The sequence below is a fragment of the Cyprinodon variegatus genome, unplaced genomic scaffold (assembly GCF_000732505.1).
Source record: "Cyprinodon variegatus isolate N-32 unplaced genomic scaffold, C_variegatus-1.0 Scaffold73, whole genome shotgun sequence".
In the NCBI taxonomy this organism is placed as follows: Eukaryota; Metazoa; Chordata; class Actinopteri; order Cyprinodontiformes; family Cyprinodontidae; genus Cyprinodon; species Cyprinodon variegatus.
Genome location: NW_015150526.1, coordinates 508969 through 529473, shown reverse-complemented (window position 1 = coordinate 529473; position 20505 = coordinate 508969). Strand labels below are relative to the sequence as shown.

Genomic DNA, 20505 nt, shown 5'->3' with positions numbered 1-20505 from the left:
TCTCGGCCTGGATCGGTTTTTCAAGGGTAGTGTAAATGGGGCTTATATTGTAGGTTTTTGAAAGAGGAAGTCCACCCCACCTCTTTAAGTCTTTTTTTTTCTTTCTTAACATAGATGGCTTCCTTCACACCCATCTCAAACCACCTATCTTCTTTGTCCAAAATGTAGACAGTCTGATCCTAAAAAGAATGTCCTTTGTCCGTTTGTCTTTTGAGGACTGAGAATCTTTTCCAGCATTGAAGACTGAAGATTGAGTCATTAGCCAATCACTCCATTTCCATATGTTTCAAGGTCCTAGACATGCATTTACTACTATGTAAAAGACTGAGTTGCATTCAGAAGCTCAGTGATTATTCAACTTTAATTGTAAACCAGCCATGAAAATGTCCACTGGTGAAATATCCCTCTCTACTAAATTTTCACAGTCAAATACCATTACTGTTTTATTTTGTTGTATAAGAAAGTGGAAGTGATAGGGTGCAACATTACCTCGGCCATAAAGGAGTAGACCATAAAAACTCAGCATGGTTACCCAATGCTGAGGTTCAGAGTGTGCATAGGAAAGCAACTTTCTACCAAGTCGATAACATCAAGCCTCCAAACTTCATATGACTTTATTTTAGTCCAGGAACAGTGATAATGGAATAACTTTAAGGGACAAACAATGTAAATTTCAATTGAAGAGAATGAGTTTTGTATTCACCATGAGAACAGCATTGCTTCAGTTCTATATATGGTTCAAATCGAGTGGGTATAGGGTGTAAATAAGGACTTGGGCCCTTTTTTTACAATAAAATGAACCTTAATGCTGCAGCACAGCAATGGCTGCTAAATGATCCCAACTTTGTCGGACCTGTTTCAGGACAACCGTTTTGTTTTCCATCATTAATGTGTACTAATATGAAGCAAGACATGGATGAGCAAGTTTAGAGTCCTGCCCTAAATTATTAGCATAACTTTGGGATCAAAAACATGGATTACCTTTAAAATAACTGGTGAGGAAGATCAGGTAAATTTTTCTCATACAGTAATAACCTGTTGCTGCAGATAAGACTAGCTGACTCACACTGAGCTGCTGTGCAGCAGTGGTGTGGGTGCCACAAGGAAGTAAAATAATTCAAATCAATGTGTACACTCATATCACTCATGGTGCAGGCGGGTGAGGTTACCAAAGCGGTGAGGATCAAAAGGAAGGAAGTTTGGACGGACACCGCAGCGGCCTCTGCATAAACGGTATTTCACAAGCCAATCAAGAAGTGGTTTCCAGAGAGAAAAAAAAAAATCCCTATGTATTTCAGAATACTATCAACACACCAATCGCTGCTAGCAACTACAGAAAGGCAAGAAACAGAGGGGTTCTCAGTAGATAAAAAATGGATATATGTGCACAATAACTAATATTGTCTGACAACTCCTGGAAAAAGTGTGAACCCAAAAGAACATTTTCCTCTGGAGCCCGGCTAGCAGATTTGTTGATCAAATGCCCTGAATTAGCTCAGCCTGTGTAACATCTTGACATTTAAATTAACAGTAGGATAATACTTAGAAGCTGATCAGACCTTGTGCTTATATATCCAAAGGCTATCCAGTTCAGTTCATATACAACATATACATACTGCAGGACAGGTGTAAATTTTATATATATATATATATATATATATAGAACCATATATGCGCTCATGACTGAACTCTGGTCAGCCAACCGCTGCAAGAAACTCTCATCACTAATCTCACTGCGATTCACTGCAACATCAAAGCATTACAAAACTGTAAACTATACTTTCTTTAGATGTGTTGCTTCCTCTTATTTTTTTGGCTTACTCGATGATGTCAGACAGCTTGTATTTTATGTGTAATACTCAGTCCAGGACAATAGTTTATACCATCTGCAGTGCTGCTGTTTCCATTTAATCTGATCTCATTGAAATAAATAATTTTTTATACCACTATCAGCTTCATGGACATAATTTTTTTTATTTTTCTCAATAAATTGTTCAAGTTAAATTACTTGTTTTAAAATCAAACACATTCTACCATAAGCATGTTTTTGTGGCAATGATCATAAGGAAATATCCTTTCTTGCCCAAGTTGTCTTCACAAATATACCCGGATTGTCAACACCAGGCAATGGAAACAGAAGGAAGATTGTAAAGGGGGGTCTTAGGACCTCCCTGAAAAAAACTATGCGCCCACATCCCAATGCAAGCAGTGTTGATAATTGATTCATATGTTCTGGATCATTCTTCATCTGATCTAAGTCAGATCAGATCACAAAATGCATCATGTTGTCATATGTCAGTCAAACTGGTCCTGGAGCTGAACAACATGTTTTTGTAGAAAAATTGCATACTCATGAATACATCTTCTCCCACTTATTCTAACAGAGTTGTGACTGGGTGCCTGTTTCAGGTAGACTACGGGCTAAAGGCGGGGTACACACTGGACAGGTTGCCAGTCTGTCGGAGGGCAACACAGAGACACATACATCCATGCACACATTCACACCTAATTACATTTTAAAGAAGCCAGTTGTCCTCACATTCATGTTTTGGACTATGGGAGGTAGCCGGAGTACCCAGAGAAAACCCACGTATTCACAGGGATCAGGACCTTCTTTGAGACAACATACAGGACCTCATAAATGAAAACTCACTTGACCATCATAGGTAGTTAAAACAGGGTTAAAAGTACAAAGTGAATCACCTGCTTGTTGTAGCAACAGAAACTCGTCAGAGTCATATTTTACAAGACATTAAATTGCGTATCGTATAACTCCAGGAATAAGTTTGCCAAAAAAAAAAAAAGTAGGACAGATGGACACACAATGACTGGTCGTAATAGAGAGCGTGGACAGTGTGGATTTACAGCTAGGGGAGGATTATGTTTTATTACACATGTCGTCACTGGTTGTAATCCACTTTAAAAGGACCTTATTTGCTGACATGCCACAGCTAGGACACACAATGATATTATTCAATCAAAGTCAGGGGTAAAATTAGCATTGTTAACCTGTCAGACCATTATACGTCCATTGTTTTTGACTACATAATATTGACAATTTGGACAGGACAACATTGACAAAGTCAGCAGGGGTGTACTCAGAGCTCAAATTTACATTTTGATCACACTATGCTTTTGTTACGCCTGTTTGATGAATATGATATCAGGATTCTATGATAGAAAATATTAGTTAATGACTGATTAAAATTGCTCTCGCTATTAGCGGAATCAATGTTGTAGTTTTAAAGGTGATATCCAGTGAAGTCACTTTTCCACAAACCTGTGTAAAGTCAGAAGGAAAACAAAGCCAAAGAAAATGACACCCCCCCACCACCACCACCACCACCGTAGATTCTTAGGCGCACAGACACATTTAATACATGCGGAGTTCAAGCACTCTGATGCAAAAGGTAATAAATAAGAAGCAAAAAGTAATGTGGGTGGTTTCAGGATTTAAAGTGTATGTTTCTGTTAGAATTTGTTCACCAAGTTTGGATTGTTTGAGGTTGTCGTCACTAATAGTTACCATGTTGGTGGTAGACAGTTGTCATGTTGCAGTGAGTTTATAAGAAAGTGAATTAATGCTCAAGGCTAACAACTGGGCAGATGGACCAAACATATTAGCTGATTTTAGAGTCTTTTAGTTTTAGTCTACATTTTAAAAAGAGATCACTGTGATGTGTGGTGATCACTGCATTCAAACAACTAATCATTATAATTATGAAACTAATGAATAATTTCCAAAAAGAACTAGTGTTGCACCGATACCGATACCAGTATTGGACGGGGCCCTGATACTGCCCTAAAATTGTGGTATCGGTATCGGCGAGTACCAACAAATAGGGCACCGATACCATTTTGAGAGTCATAAGTTTATTCAACTACTGTCACCCACTCCTGGTAGGCAATAAAAAGTTCTACTGGATTCACTTTGTATTAGATTTTTTCCTGCTTCACAAAGATCGGCAGCAGCTCGACAAAGCCATGATGGCAATTATTTTACATTATTATGGTATCGGTGTCGGCCGATACTGCACAGCCAGGTATTGGGTATCAGTATCGGGGCCAAAAAATGGCATCGGCGCAACACTAAAAAGAACCATGTTCAGTGGTGTTGCAAGCATCAGATCAGAGACTGGCACAGCTGATAACTAAGGAGCCAATGTGTCTTTGGGGAGCAGCAAAGATGTGCTTTAGCTTAAAAATTTAGCTTTCCGGCTAGACCATAAAAAGCAAAACGCATAAAAAAAGCTTGTTTTAGAAATCTGCATTAGAAATTCAAGGATAAGAGTTAAAGCCAGACTTGACCTAGTGTGAGGAGTGTTTCCTGTCTTCATCAGAGGCCTGTACCAGGCAGCAGGATTACTGGGTTAGTGACACAATTTAGCAAAGTTAGTCACCATTAGCCTATTAAACTATCCCCACCTGCCATCATTTTTGCCTGCGAGAAGTCTAGCCTCGATCAATGCCCCAGGCCCTGGCACTGGCGGGCCAATCACAAAGCAGAGATGAGTTTTAAATTTTTGGATGCAAAGCAGGCGGTGTTTTGAGGGCGTGACGACAAAGCTGCACGGGTCGTTCTCATCAACAATCTTCCGATGTCTCATTCATCGGGGGCAGTCTAAATTACTCATTTAATCTCACATTTAGTCTGGTTTATCAGGCTAAGTCACCATGGTACTTACTCTGAATGACAAACTTGCTCTGGGGTAGGCTAGCTTTCAGGCTTGATCTGAATCCTACAAAAGGCTTCACCCAGCAGCTAATCAGCTGTTAGGGAAATAATTATATGCCTTTTCATTGAAGACAAGATTAAATTTAGAGGGAACAAAATAACATCAAAATAAAAAAAACTTACTTGCAGTTAAAAACAAAATATGTTCTTGACAAAATGAATAGTTTTTTATTTATTTTTCCTTTGTCTCCTTTTTGACATACCAACCGTTTACTATTCTGTAATTGTTTTCTCCTGTATCATGTCCTCATACACCCCTGGCATTCAGTAGTTTCTTGTATAAGCCATATGTATGATAAAAATCAGAATGCGGTTTGTGAGAAGATCCTTTGGATCACTTTGAAAATTACCTCTAAAAGCGAAGCAAGTTTTCATGCCATATATGCCTGATCTATGTGTCGGCTGTGTGACCAGCAGGAATGTGTTCTACACTCTATCACAGACTGTATAAATGAATATTAGATATTATGCAGCCAGCAGCTTCACGGAATGCTGAGCCACTTGTGAACATAGTCTAAAGAAGAAGGGTTTAATGCCATTGCACGTGAGTCAATTTGACCTGTGGTGGTGCTACATGTCCTGTTGTCATATGTTCAGTGTCATGTCAACAAAGCATACATTCTAAAAGATTATTTTGCAGGGGGAAAGGGGATCACGTGACCACAATGAGCAAGTCAAACATGGCCCTTGATGTTGAAATTAACAAACATGCTGAGAAAGGATCCAAACAAGAGACTGTACCTAGAAAAATGTGCTGGAATACATAAAGAAAATATTTGAGAGAACATATTGCCTCATCTGTATGCTTTGAACTTAAAGTTTCCTCTGTGGCCAGTTTTGAGGTTTGTCAGGAGAAGTAAATGACCGACTTTAGATTTTTTGTTGTGGGGAGTTTCAATGTGACCACGAGAAACAGTCAAAACGCAATGAGGGGGAGGACTTGCGGCGACAATGTCAAGGCTGTCTCCTGCTAACCTTAGGGCCGCATAAAGATCTGATTATTTCCCCCACCCCCCCAACTCCCTGCTCGTTGGCTGGCCTTGCAGCTCGATCACACAGTGGACTCAGTATTTCCCTTCCTCTGCTGATCAGTGGGGACTCTTCTCTGTGGCCAGTGCACAGCACTTTAAGCAGAGCTGTTGTTTATGAGAGGCACTGTGGGAAAGTCATTAAAGTGTAAAGCATCTCTCCTTTATTTGTTTGCAAAGGACTCCTGGAAGAGGCTTCCCCTAAAGGCGGTAGATGTTAATGAGTGCTGACACTTACTGGGCCACCCCTGTGGGGCCGTGTGTGACGATAGCCGCTGCCATGGAAAACCGATTCTCTGATAGAAAAACCAGCCTGTTGAACACCCTGTGAGAATGGCTTCCTCTCCTCAACAGGTGGCCAGTGTCTACCACCATCTCCAAACTATACTGGTCTTTTGTTCTTGCAGCGAAAGTACTTACTGTTAGTGGTTTCAGGTTGTTCTTAAACAAGGATCCCCATGTTATTGTCTAGGAAACTAAATGCCTAACACATAAGGGCTTAGAAGACATCTATTCAAATAATGGTCATTTGAAACCCAGGGATCATATCATTACAAGAAAAATCACACCATTCATATTTAAGCGCTGCACCTGAGGTTGCACAAGTAAGCAGAAAAGGGTCATCTGTCTTTATCCCCATAAAATCATTACAGGTGAGGTGGCTTTTTGGGCTCCACCTCAATTTTAAAGTGTTGCCTTTACTGCAGGAGAGCAAGTCCAGTTTATGCATATAAAACAATTAGAGTTGAATTAGTCTCCAGGTTATAAGTGATACAGAGGGGGCAAAATGCATGCACAGAAAAAGCTGACATTGGGTGGATGTTGATTTCCCGAGTGTGACAGCCTTCCCTGAAATGTGGAGCAGGGAAACCAGTCTGAAGCGGTTGGCTGGGCTGTGCAGGAGGGATTTTATTTTTATTTTTTTCATTGTCCCTGTGTTTCTTTGAGCAGGTAGGGGCCTCTGCTGGAACTTAGTGGTACAGCATGTTGTTTATCAAAACTCTTGCACCTCAGGAGATTTCAGTCACATATCCTTCTCCAACAAAATCCCTAAAAAACATTTAATGAAGCTGGTATCTTATTGAGGCTAAAGCTTAAACAATGATCCAGATATGACATGTACTTTTAGGGGTTAATATAGAGCCCAGTCATCACAGTGTGTTATTTTGGTTTGCAGATCACCGAAGTCATCTATTTGACAGGTTATCCTCTCTAAATATTTATCTATCGATGTTCTATTCTTGGTTTGTGCATTGATTTGGCCAGATAAACAGTGGGTCACATGCATGAGGATAAACTTCAAAGAATCAGTCAAAGACAGCATGTGGTGGAAAGAAAAACTGTCTGCACAGTGTTTGCAAAGAGGCTCAGCATAGCAGAAGCATCCAAAAACAACATTGATTGGCCTAATGGCTGCACATTGGAAAGAAAGATTGATCTGACTGATCTACATTGATGCTTTCTCATGAACCTAAATGGTTGTTTTGCCATTGCCATCTTTTCCCAGACCTGCTCTGGTGTTCTTTCTGTGCATTACAGCCCCCCTCTCAGAGGGCCCACATATAGATTGGTGAAAAAGATAGCTTATGCAACAACCAAGCCTTTTGAATATGTTGCCATGTTGCAAGTGTGAATGGAGGAGTTAGGAATGGCAAGGGATCCATTGTTAGCCCTGATTAAAATGCAAGTCTCTGCTGGCAATAGAGCTAAAGTGCTGGTTGGTTTTGATCAAAATTCTACTGGACCTTTTACCCAGATTTGTGAACAGTTTCATTCTACTCATGCATGGAAGAGGAGAGGTCACGAGACATGGCACACGTAGTTAACCAACAGAACCCCATCACCCCTAAGAGCAAAACAAGGTTTGTGTGTTCTCTGATCAAATCAGGTGTCCAAAGGTGGCTGGGAAGCATTGTTGAGTAAACACTTCCCCTGCAGGTTTGCAGAATGCAACAAAACCTGAAAACATGAATTCATTGGACGATCTTTAATGACTTTACTGACCTGGAAGGAAGGAGCGCATGTGTACTGCAGTGTTAGAAGCCCATTCTGTAGCACATGCAGCTAATTGATGGTCTTGCTCATTTTAGTCTGAGCCTAGGGAGTCACCCTGTACCATACATGCTCCCTCTGCTTCTGCCCAGTCTCTCTTTAGAAGCGAACTGAACTGGTTTGGAGTTATATAACCACTGTCTGTTCTCATAGATCCTCAGCAGCTCGTCTTCCCCTAATCTTTTCAGCTTGATTGCACCCTCCAACCCCCACCCTCCGTCTGCCGAGTCACTCAATTCAGTGTTTCTGTGCACAAGCACATCAGCACAGGAGCACAAGAACAGGGCGTCTGGATCCGCCATGCTCTGGTTTGAAGCGGATGGGATGCTCGTGGTCACAGGTGTCTGCATGTGTGTTTTTTAACATCAGTTGATGCTTCTGAGGGTAGCTTTATGTGATTTCATATATAGGGCTGCAGATTTCTTGGCACACTGCCACAATCATTGCTGCAGACCTTACCATTACTGTACATTGGCAAACGCTTGGCAACATTGAGGATCTTTACTCTCCCACAATAATGCTTCTAAAACTATTTTGTATCAGAATGTGGGCAAAACATGCAGATAACATTTTTAGCATAAAGGCTGAATGTTAAATACATTTTTTTAATGCCACTGCCGTGTGGAGCCATGTAACATGGCTCCTTTTCTCTTCGTATTTCTAGAAATTATCTTAATTTCAAAGCAGATTGCAACAGCCAAAGCTTTTTTTAAATTTAACGTTCCTCTAATTAGGTCAAAGATAAAGGTTAATTGAAACTAAGACAAGGTTTGTTAAATGATTTAGAATTGTTCACAGCTACATTTAAATGCATTAAAAAAGAAGAGTAAAAATTCCTCCACTCCTTACCATTACCAGTTCTCTTTTCAAGAAATTCTTCCCATTGAGCTGTCCATCTTTGCAGCTCCTCCAAAGTTGCCTTGGGCCTTTTTACACTTTGACTGATTAATGGTGTGGTGGAGGATTTTTCGCAATTTTTTTTAAAAGACCCGTCATCTCAACTTTGAAAAAAAAAATGCACATTCCCAACCCTGAACCCACTCCAAAGAGGGAACATGCCAAGCCCATTTCTCCTCGTGCACACTCTGATATAAAGTTTCTGTGTGCATCACTCATACAAGCTTACTTTCCAAAAGATTTGCAATTTTTCCACTATGTCAGACTCACCACCTGTAAGTGAAAATTGGGACGAAAATGGGGACAAATATGTAGGACGGCCTTATGTAAACATATCACAAGATTGATTGACAATTAGGAGGACCACTTATTTTGATGATCCACCCAGAAAAAGAACATCCTCCACTATACCTTTAACACTCACCTTTCCTGCCCTGTACGCTTTTGTGGATGGCCATGTCCTGCTAGGTCTGCAATGGACTGTAGTTTCCTTTTCAGATAATCATTTAAACAGTGCTCACAGGGCCATTATTTTGTGTTTTAAACTGCTCTACAGCTTTATCCCTGATGCATCTGTTGGTCTATATCAGGCCATGTGTTCACTAAGGTTCTCCAAAAGATCTCTTCAGTCTTTTAAAAATGCATTTGGTTGTCCTGTGTCATTTTTAGAGATACTCCAAAAATAAGTTGAATACAAACGCATACCAACCTTTATAGATCTTTATTTCGAAAAAATTATAAATAATTAAAATAAAAAATAGATCCAGAAAAAAATTTTTTGCGTTTGCAGCCGGACAGAATATGGAAAAGTTTGAGATGAAGACATCATATTTTGTTTTAACTTTCTGATCAGTTCCTGCTGCATTTTGGCTCACCAGGAACACTGCTTCTCAAAAGAAAGAAAGAAAGAAAACAAAAAACAAAAACAAGAAACAGTCCAGGTACAGAAGATGTGAATTTAATCTCCTAAATATCTTGGTCATTAACAGTATTTTGCCATCATGCAGCTGTACCATCTGAGCTCACTAAAATGTGCAAGTTTAAACTAGCAATCTAGTCTATATTCTGGCATGTTGAAACTATAAAAAAAAAAAAACGAATTGTCGTTCAAAGCCACGTCACAGCCAGAGTATGAAGGGCACTTAAAGAAATCACAACTTGAGGAAATCACAGCTGTTTTTGCACTGTCATGCTTGTAAAATGGGTTTTAAAGCCGTCTGAGGGCAGGGTGTCCTCAGTGTCTGAAGTTTGACATCCATTTGTCTTTTTTGTGATAAGTAAGCTAAAGTACATCAGTTAACCCTGGCACATCTCCCTGATCTTTGCCTATCAAAACCATAAACATGAATCTGCTTATGCTGCAGATCAGAAACTTGCAAAGGGGAGAAAAACTTTACCCATCATCATGGGGTTTACAGAACTGTTCATCCTTTCGAGAACAAGAGGCAAAAGATTTGGGACAGCGTGTTTGACAAGGGTCCCATGGGCAGTTTCACTTGAAGGGCAACATAAAAGCAGTTTTGTGCAGGAACTGTGTGAATAAAACTGTTTCCAAAACGATAACCATCTTTTCCGACGCTGTTAGTCACAAAAAATCCCAAAAGATGAGGTGAACATTAATACTCTGTTTCTTGGCTGTGTTCTCTTTTTGGCTTCTGCAGAATCAGACAAGCCTCAACCCACCATCTGCTTTCTAACACTTCTGTCAACTTTTTTTGGATGAGAAAACCTTCCAAGAAAATCTTCAGAAATACTTTTCTTTTTTTTCAGGTTTACCACATCCTATTTAAAATCAAACATTTCCCTCGGGTAGGTTTTCACAGTGCTTCAGCAAGACATTAGATCTGCAGTGCCTCATATAAATGTTCACTCCCCTTGAACTTTCGCACATTTTTTATGGTTCAGCCTTACATTGACATTCATTTTATTGAAGGATAGTTTGTGATAGAGAGTGCACTATTTTACATAACTGGGGATTGGAGTGCAAAGGATACATAGTTTGATATGTTTTACAGATGAGAATCTAACAAAATATGAAATGCATTGGAGTTCAGCCATACTGTAGTTACAGCTGCAAGTCTTGTTGGGTATGTCTCTGCTCAATACATCAAAATACAAGAATGTTAGCTCATTCTTTGCAAACTTTGGTGCAGTCTGTTTGGATGAGCATGCCTTAGGTCAACTATTTCTACAGCTCAAAAAATTTCAAGTCTGAATCGGGTCTGGATCTGATTGGGCCATTTTAACACAAAACTATGAATTCATTAACCCAGAGGCTCTGGCTATAGGATTGGGATGCTTTCAGTTTCATGTCCTCTAACCAGGTCATCTGCCACAATTGTCCTTTTTTTTGCGTCCCCACAGTATGATGATGCTCCATTTCCGTACATAATTTCACTCTGAAGATGTAATGACAAAACAGGCTTAGATCGAAAGACAACTTTCATCTGAGCTCTGATTTTTATCAACATCAGCACAACAACTACAGGACTGATAAAGGCTCCTGGATCAGTGTCCAAACATTTTCAGAAAAACCAAGCAAAAGTCAGGTTGCCTCTGATGTAAGCCTCTGTTGTGGTTGCCATGACCTGGATGACTGAGAATTTGCACAAACACAGTGTAGATGCTGTGGTAGACTAACAAGCATAGTTATGGTTTCAATAGCACACAGATTTACTTTATAATCATACAATGTGGTTTCAGCCGAAACAAATGTAAAAACATGTTATGGCCATGAAGACATTTGAAAGACACTTTTAAGCTTACTGTAATTATGTTAAAAGGAAAAAAGAACACAATGTTTTTGGAGCCTGTGAAAGGCTTACTAAGTAAGGAGCCTTTTAAACTGGAGCACCAGAAAATTGTGTGCTTTCACCATTTCATTTGTACAGAAAAGATTCATTAGAACCATAGAGACGGCTGCTTCATTTCAGCTGAAGCTATGGAATCAAATTTTGTTTTATCTATGTTGGAGCATCACAGGACAGTAGTAAGAAAAGCTTTGCTCAATATTTTCATTCATTCATATTATTTTCCCTAGCACAGAGCCAGCCTCATTAGTTCAAAGCAAGGACTTGCCCTGATTTACTGGTATATCTCTGCAGGTTTGAAAAATGCAGCCATGTTATGCAACCTTAACTGCAACTCAAGCATATGACATTGGCGCCCTCTAGTGGGAACGTTTTGTCCTCATGGCTCCATTAGAGCCAGATGGAGCTCATGTTGCACTCTTTGCTCAAGGCCATCTTGATCTAATGTGTTTATAGAAGAAGCAAGATTTCTTGTCCTTCGCACCAAATTTTCAGCCAGCCTGTCTTTTTCTTAAAGCACCACAAGTGTCAGAGCTAAATCATCAAGATGGGGAACTGATTCACCAGCAAATTAACTAACAAATATGAGAATATGAGAAATTGTCTAAATAAGCATCATATTCCTGCTTTCATAACTTTAAACACAATTCAAAGAGGCTTCCCAAGGTGCTGTATATAAACCAAGCTTTATCTTGACCTTTGTGAATATCTTACTGCAATCACTGCTGATATCCTCTTTGCTCTGCCATTTTTAACAGTTGTTTTAATTGTTCACACATAGAAAATATCCCCTTTAAACTATGATTTCACTTTAGGACTGCTGAAGTTAATGCAAGGAAAACGGGTACCGAACCGGTCATTGTTTATCATTATAAATATATTTGTAATTGGCCTTCGGCATGAAATGCATAACAGATGTTCATAATAAATTAAGTAAGACACGCATACAAAGCAGAACAACACAGAAAATAAATATTGAACATATAGAAAGCCCCCCCCCCACCCCGAAAAAAAAAAAAAAAACAGCTTCAACTTGTCTTTACAAAAAATAAATAAAATCTTTCCTATTAGTGAAAATCAATGATTCAAATCAATAAACAATTGTGCAAGACCACGGCTTAGTAATGTTATTTCAAAGAAATATCAATTGTCACCCTTACATTTACGTCACGAGGGCTCCCATCTACTCTTTAAAGTTTATGTGACAACTCAGTCATTCAGTTCGTCAAAAGCTCATTGGTGTGCGATCTATGCGGCACAAGAAAGAGAAACTAGACTCCTTTCATTAGTTGTTCCACAATGAAACAAGCTTATTTAGGGTAGTCTCTCTGAAGGGCTGGGTTTAAAAGTTTGAAAGAATATTTGTCTGCCCTGTTCTTCCTCAGCCTCTCTTCTCTACTATCTCTGTCTGCATTCACCCCTATTTCTACACTTTAATAATAGCTGCATTGCTATATTCTCATTTGTAAGCTGCTTTGAATAAGCTTTATTCAAACATAACCATAAAAGAACAAATGAATAAAGCACTATGGACTTAATGGCTGCTCATTTGAAAATACTCCTCTGTTCAAACAAAAGTTATCACTCATTGGAAGTTTGTTGCAGAACCTTTGGACATGCCATCGAGACCCTGTTAAAACACACACGTGTCAGATGAGATAAAACATTGTCTTTTGAAATCTTATCACAAAGAATATACAGTGAAATATGGGTGTGAGAAGATACGCGAGAAGGTACATGTTTGATTCAATAGATAAAGGCATGTCGTGTGATTTGTGTGTGATTGTGAACACACAATCAGAAAAACCTTTAAGCAGCGGCAATTTCTCATTGCATACTATGAAGGTTAAACCTCCCCAGTAGATTTCTTAAAATTAATGGTAAAATATGTTTTGCCAAACTTCATAAATGTAGTCATTAAATTGCTTTAAATATACGCTAAGATGCACCTGATTTAATAAGTATGTTGCACATTAATCAGGTGTTTTTTCAGCTCCCGGATGCGATCTCCCCTCCACTCTGGAGCAGCAGGACGCTGCCACTTTATAATAAATCCCTGTTGAGGTTAAAGCCTTCGTCTATTGAGGTAAGCAGTGAGAAAGTAGAGCCCTGATTGGATAACATGCAAAATACATCACTTCCAGAGTGGGTAAACCTCTTAGATGGTCTAAGGAGCCGGGGGCTGGTCTTGAATTGGCTGCTCAGTGCTGATTAGCAAACATACAGTGGCCAGACAGTGAAAAGGTTTTCCTAATGAGTCGAGGGAGAAAAGTGATCATTCAGTCAGAACAGTCATCTTGTGCTGAACTCTTGCCATTGTTTCTTGAGTTTATTATTTCAGAGCACTTCACAACTGCTTTTTTTACCTGTTGTGGTAATGTGTTTTATGTTTTTCAACATTTTTTTAATGCAATAGGTGACGCTTGGATTTAAATAAAACCACTGAACCTCCCATTTCGGGTAGCAGCAGCCCCCACTGCTCTTAAGGTACCGGTAATTTAAGTAGATAAGAAATAAAGATCAATGGCAAGTGGATGGGTCCCCAGAGGTTTTAAAACAGATAGTTTAAAAGAATAGGGGAAAATCTGAGATCTGAGATATGAATATGACCATTTTCCTACACATAGGGGATATCTTGAACTCTGCATTAAAAGGTTTTTTAACAAATTCAGAGCCTGTTAGTTGTTTAACCTTGCTTTAATGTGTGGATCATTCTAGTCGTTGCCTGAATCTAGTGTAAATTTCGTGAAACCTCCCATGTGCAAAAAGTAAAAGTTGATTTATTGTTTTTGTGTTTTTCTGTTTAACAAGAATCCAGTCACAATATTTCAACTAATTTTACATTTAAAAAAAATACTATTACAGTCCCAACTCTCTTTCAGTGACAGAACACACAATTATATACTTGAAAAGTTTACTGAAAGCTTTTTTTTATTTACCTCTTTTATAGGATTCACATATGGGTTATTTTAAATTATAAACCTCACAAAAATAGTTCCGACCTTTACAGTTTGTTTTTTTTCTCCATCGGTTTCATGTGCTACACAAAAATAAAACCACAGACAAAACACCAACTGATCACAGAAATAATACCTGCATTTTCAGTTCTTTTGTTTTCAAAGCATGCACAAAAAAAAACTTAAGCTCAGTGCTTTAATTTAGTTCGAAGCTAAGCTTTATCGGGAAACAAAAAATGTCCTTTTGAGGGACAATGTTACAGTCATTTTGTTGGCTTAGAGTTTTCACTGTTGCTACTCCATATAGATGTGGGAGAGGAGACATTTAGGCCATTTGCATGCAGCAAACACAGCTTTTAAATCTAGACCAACATAAAGGCTTTCTAAGAAAACTGCAGTTTGCACTTTTTATATAGCCCTCATTAAATTGATCCTGAAATTTGAATCTAAGGCAACTTTCCTTTCGAAGGAGATCATGGGTTTAATGTCTCCGCTGATCACTCAGACTTATGGCTGATAAGAAGACATCACAGTGGTAGGGATGTTATCTCAGCTTTTTAACATGAACAAACTTGGCTTTGCAATGTCTTAAATAGAACACAGAGGTTATGCAGACTTCATGCATTCACACAGCTCTAAATAGAGCCCCACAATAAGTTTAACATTATCACAAGGTTTTGAGACCATAAGGAAAAACACAATATTCACAGTGTTCACTGTTTTGATGACAAAAGCTACAAGAATGATGCTTCCAAAGATCGGATGATGTGCAGAGTTTTAACACTGAGTTAATATACTGCAAATATACTCGTTTTGTGCCTAGAAATTATTCTCTGTTCAGAGAATATTGCTTTGGGACCTCGGTGACCTATAAAATCATATGTCCCTAAAAGAAGCTCAGCAATTCAGCAAATGCCAAATGTTCCCCACTTCAAGATCAGCTGCTGACCTTTCAAGTCTAAGCTTTTCAGAATAAATATGTGGTCAAAGTTTCTCTCAAGCCCTCTGAAACCGACGCTGACGGTTCAGGTCAGCAGTTACCACAGGTGTAGAGACAAAAGGAAATCTCTTCCTTTCCATTTCTGCATTAAAACTGTTCATAATGCCCTGGATTTTTTTTAACAACGTTTGTAAAGGAACACCACAGGAGAGGTAGGAATTGGAATTCCAAAGCTTAGATTTACAAATTTGCTGATGTGTGTTCAACATTGCATGCTAACAACCTGCTGCACAGTAGGAGAAATTAAAACCACACTCTTCACAACTTTATATGGCACTATGTAGGAGTTATGTCCCCCAGGACAGATTCGGCTCCAGCAACCAAACTCAGAAGCGTATTTACACAACTGGAGATCTGGCTTTGGTAGAGTTTTTCGTTTGCTAGGTGTCCACTTCCTCTCGCGGTAGGTTGAGCCTCACCTCCCCACCTGCCGCTGCAGTGGCGGAGTATGTTGCTGTGGCAGAAGCACAAGAAGGGCCATTGGTCTCCATAGTGAACAGCTTCCAAGGTCCCTGCAGGGCCCCATCAGGGGCCTCTCCTTCAGGGCTGGAGGCTCTGGATGATCCAGGAGAAGATGTGGGGCTCAGCTGCACAGCTGTGGTGTCCTGTAGAGTGTGCTCACTGGTTTCTATTTCAAACGCTGCTCTGCCAGTCAGCCCACCATGTCCCATCAACCCCGACCCCCTGCCACCCACCTTAGAGCCTCTGGAGCTGCTCGGAGGAGGGAGGCGACTGCAAACACAGCAGGCCCCAAAGAAGGAGAAGGCCACCAGCAGCAGAACGGGTCCAATGATGATCGGGGGATTAGAGGAAGGCACCAGTGTGCTGAAGGCAAACGCTCCCACCAGGGTGATGTTGAGTCCTGCCAGCATGATGCATAGCCCACAGGCGCAGCAGAGCGCCGGAGAGGGAAGGCCATGAGGACGAGACTTTCTCCTATCCTTCTGAGGTTCATTGTTACACACAGGGGTGCTGTTGTTCCTATCAGTGATGACCATGTTGTTAATTCTTGAGCTTCTTTTGTTTATTGTCTATCTTTGAGAAACACAGAATAAAAGAAGATAAACTTCAGCACCGGCTATAACACATGTAATCTCTAACACTTTATTCTAACCACTACAGTGTGCTTCTGGGAGTTTATTGCAAACATCACTGAGATCTGATCCATGGGCGGTTCTAGACTGGGGCCAACGGGGGCCAGGGCCCCTGTAGATAATGTCCTGGCCCCTGTTATGGCCCCTGTACTGAAAACATAATACTCAAAGAATTTCTAAAGATGATCTGCCCTGCAACAAGCATGGTTACTGAAAGGTCCTTTACATCTATTTCATTTTTTCCTTTACAAATTGTATTTTATTAACTATTTTTAAAAAATAAGGTGATGGCTTAAGTGGTATTGAGATATGATCCCAGTTTTCATCTGCTAAATGTTTTTTTCAAAACAAATTAATAACATACTCAAATTTTTTACTGCTGAATTTAACAGTTTTTCTTAAACACTAATTCAGATTTTATAGAAAACTGTAATTTCAACTTAAATTAAGTCATAAATATGTAAAATTCCAAAATTCTGAATGCATATTCACCTAAAAAGACATTTAGAATTTTAATGAAACTTAATTGAATAGAAGTCTCACTTCATGCAGCTATCCTGTTTTTTATTTCATGCTCCTCTGTGCCCCCGTGAAAACACGCTGGCCCCCTCCTGGCCCCCCTAGTACATTTGGTCTAGAACTGACACTGATCTGATCATTGATAAGTGCAGTGTATGAATACTAAGCCAAGTATTCATACACCTTGAGCAGTTTCAAAAATTGCGCCAAGCTAGAATCTCAAACTCCAAAGTAATTTATTGTGACTAAATGTGTGCAGCACTGTAAAGTGGAGGGAAAACTATGTAGTGTTTAGACATCTAAAGAGTGGCATGTATTTGTATTTTTTCCTGCAGTGGTATATTATCTCCACTGGTTTTCTGATCTAATCTTTCCAGAATGATAAAAACAATTTCCTGCCTTAAACCAAATTTTAAACTAGACATTTTACTGCCTCCTTTAACATTACAGTATCCCAGTGTTTCTATAAGCCCCTCAACAGCTTCTCTGAATATTGTATAATGATATACAAAGCGTTGGGTTCTATCTTTTCACCTAACCTTTTATTTCAAGTCTTCTATTTTATTAACTCCATGATGTATTTGGTTCTAAAATATTTCCTTTAAAAAAAACTATGTACACTTTGTATTTAGACTGAGAAGGATTAATAATTTGGTTGCCTCTGAAATTATTCATTTCTACAGTAGGTACTGGGAGGAAAACAAAGGAATGCATTTTGTCTCCCTTTAAATGTTGAGAATCCTATGAAGTTTTCTTTTTCACAACAATAAAATCAATTCTATCACATACAACCCCCCTGAAATACATTTAGGCCATTGGTTGGCATGTGCAACATTTAATCCTTTATAGGACAAGTTAGCGTTTTTGATCAATTGCATACCCCTTAGAAGTGGAGTCCCCCCAACACCCCCCACCCCACCGCCCACACCCCCGTCCCTCAGTGAGGTCTAGAAGCACAGGAACTATAACCAGCCATTAAGCAAATATGCTGCTACATGGCTGTACATCTTATTTTGGCATTTGACCAATTAGATGAGCCTTACCTACTGTGAATAAAGTTGGAAAAAATTAAGTCCACAAAAAAGGTAAAAAGCTAATTGAAAAGTTAAAAATTAAAGTTTCGTTAACAATTATATTTAGGTTTATAAACTAAAAAATGTAAGAGCCAGTATCAGCATTAATGCCTCTAAGGTAATGTACCAAAAAAAAAAAGTGTTTTTTTTCATTCTGTTTTTCATGAATGTCTTATAGAAACATTTTTGTTATTTTTCTTACTAAATTCAGGCAAGTAGGCATTTCGTGCCATCAAAATATCCATATTTTTTATGTTAAAAAAGGTAATAAGGTCTAGTCCTGGATTCCAATAACACCAATGGCTTGAAATTTTGATTTGCAAAAGATTTAACTGAGTGACCTTGGGTTAATAAAGATCAATGAAATATAGCGAAATAATCACTAAACACATACAAACAGAAAACAGTGACCCCTGTGCTACAGCTCAGTGACACATAAACTATGGTTCTGACATCCACAGCATCTATTATATAATTTAGAAAAATGCCTAATAATTCAATCCTAAAGTTATTAACCAGCCTCTATGATGCTCTCAGTAAAGATCCATTTTAAATATCAAATAAAATTTGATATTTAATACAGTTTATTGTAAATGTGTAAGGCATGCATGTAAGTTAACATCTACAAATGTGCAGTAAAAATATATATATTGAAATATAACCAAGCTCTGGTGATAAATACTTATTTTTTCATACAATAACTGAAACCCTCCTGAAGGTGTTTGATAAGCATCTGCATGCATTTTCTCTGAATCTGTAAATTTCAATGTGATCAGAGGCATGGCAGCTGCCTACTTCAGGCCAGAGAGGCCATTAGTACATTTTCCAGCCAAATGTATTACTGTTTATACCTATTTACCTTGTTGCAGCAGAGCTTAGGCCCCCATATATGATGTATATGGGATTTAATAATAAAAGTAAGAAAAGGAGTTACAGCCTAATGAATGTTATATTTTGTCAGAATAAAATGTCCCATACACAAAAATAGATTGAAGCTGATCTCTGTTACCTTACCCATTATGCCAACTCTGTAAAGGTGCTCCCATTGTTAATCCATCAGATGTTTTAGGGCAATCCTTCATCTGATAGTCACATGTAATTATTTACACGCTAAAAGGCTGCATCAAAACCAAACGGAGATTTTGCATCCTGCTTTCGATGTTCCTTTTTTGTTTATTTGTTTTTGTCCTTTTCAACCCCTGTGTGGCACAAGTCATCAGATGAATTCAATCAGTGGAACAGGAAACCGGGAGGAGAAATAGGATCATTTAGGTGAGACGGCATCTCTCCTGAGCTGACACGCGGCTCCAGATGTGGACCAGATGAGATGCGCTGGTAGCAGACAGGTCACTGCTGCGACGTAAATGGCGAAAACCAGAAAGCCTCCTCATGTCAGACGGTGTCAAACCTACATGGTCCCTTCATTTTTATCTGATGTGTGCGACGCAGAGCCTTTCCCCTCCTTTATGAACCGCTGGATGCAACGATTTGGTCACCACGTCAGCGATCCATCCATCAGTAGGTCGAGGTATGGCAAGCTGATTTGCCAAATAATTACGGAAACCATATTTCACTTATTTTGTCATGATGAATACCTAAATATCTAGAATATCTCGTGTTGAATCACAGGGTAAAATATGACACATAATGTCATCTCTTTCAAGTATAAACAACATAAAATAAAAATAAAAAACTATGTAGACTTACAGCTACTATCTACAGGCTTTAATTGATATAATATATATACATTTTAATATACATTTTGTTTGTTTTTGACCCAAAATGTGATATAACTCTGGTGATATTCCTAATTTCCATACATGCTCCAGCGCTCCCAATTTAAATGTATGAGAAATTATAATTTATTCTTATTTCATGCTTGTTCTAATGTGCAAATTCTGTTCCTTGATATCAATAATAATTTAAATTTTGCATCTCTAACATGAAACCAAGCTGTAACAATGGTATTGTGCATATCTGAAAGGTGTTGCTTTTAAGGCAGGCTGTTTCTATCTTTAAATCTGTTGCTGACTTTCTATGTTAGAATGGATTGTATTTGTGGAATTGGAAACTTGACAAACGTGTCATTTTTTTGTCTAAGGAAGATGTATGTTGTGATATTTGAAATGACTGTGTAAAGAAAGAGTCCTTTGGGAAAGCTGAAATACTAATGTTAACTTGGATGCATATCCACCTTACTCACAAAAGGATGTTAGAAAATAAACTTTTCCAAGCTTTTCTGAAAATTCCTCTTCAGTCCATAGACTTTCAATATGTTAAGTGAGAATGTACATTAAGAACAGAGGTGGGTGGAGTACTATATATATATATATATATATA

The 20505-nt window shown here is 38.8% G+C and overlaps 1 protein-coding gene across 2 annotated transcripts; it reads right to left on the bottom strand.

The window, feature by feature from the left end:
* Window positions 1–13927: 13927 nt before the first annotated feature.
* On the bottom strand, window positions 13928–19664 carry LOC107083344. Of its 2 annotated transcripts, none has more exons than XM_015372487.1 (2): window positions 19180–19664; window positions 13928–16510 (listed from the first exon to the last, which is right to left on the bottom strand). In XM_015372487.1, the coding sequence occupies exon 2, from the start codon at window positions 16475–16477 to the stop codon at window positions 15860–15862; it is 618 nt and encodes a 205-aa protein (XP_015227973.1). In that variant the 5' UTR covers window positions 16478–16510; window positions 19180–19664; the 3' UTR covers window positions 13928–15859. The 2 variants fall into 2 exon arrangements, with proteins under 2 accessions (XP_015227973.1, XP_015227972.1); XM_015372486.1 differs by having other exon boundaries at window positions 13929–16514.
* Window positions 19665–20505: the final 841 nt, after the last annotated feature.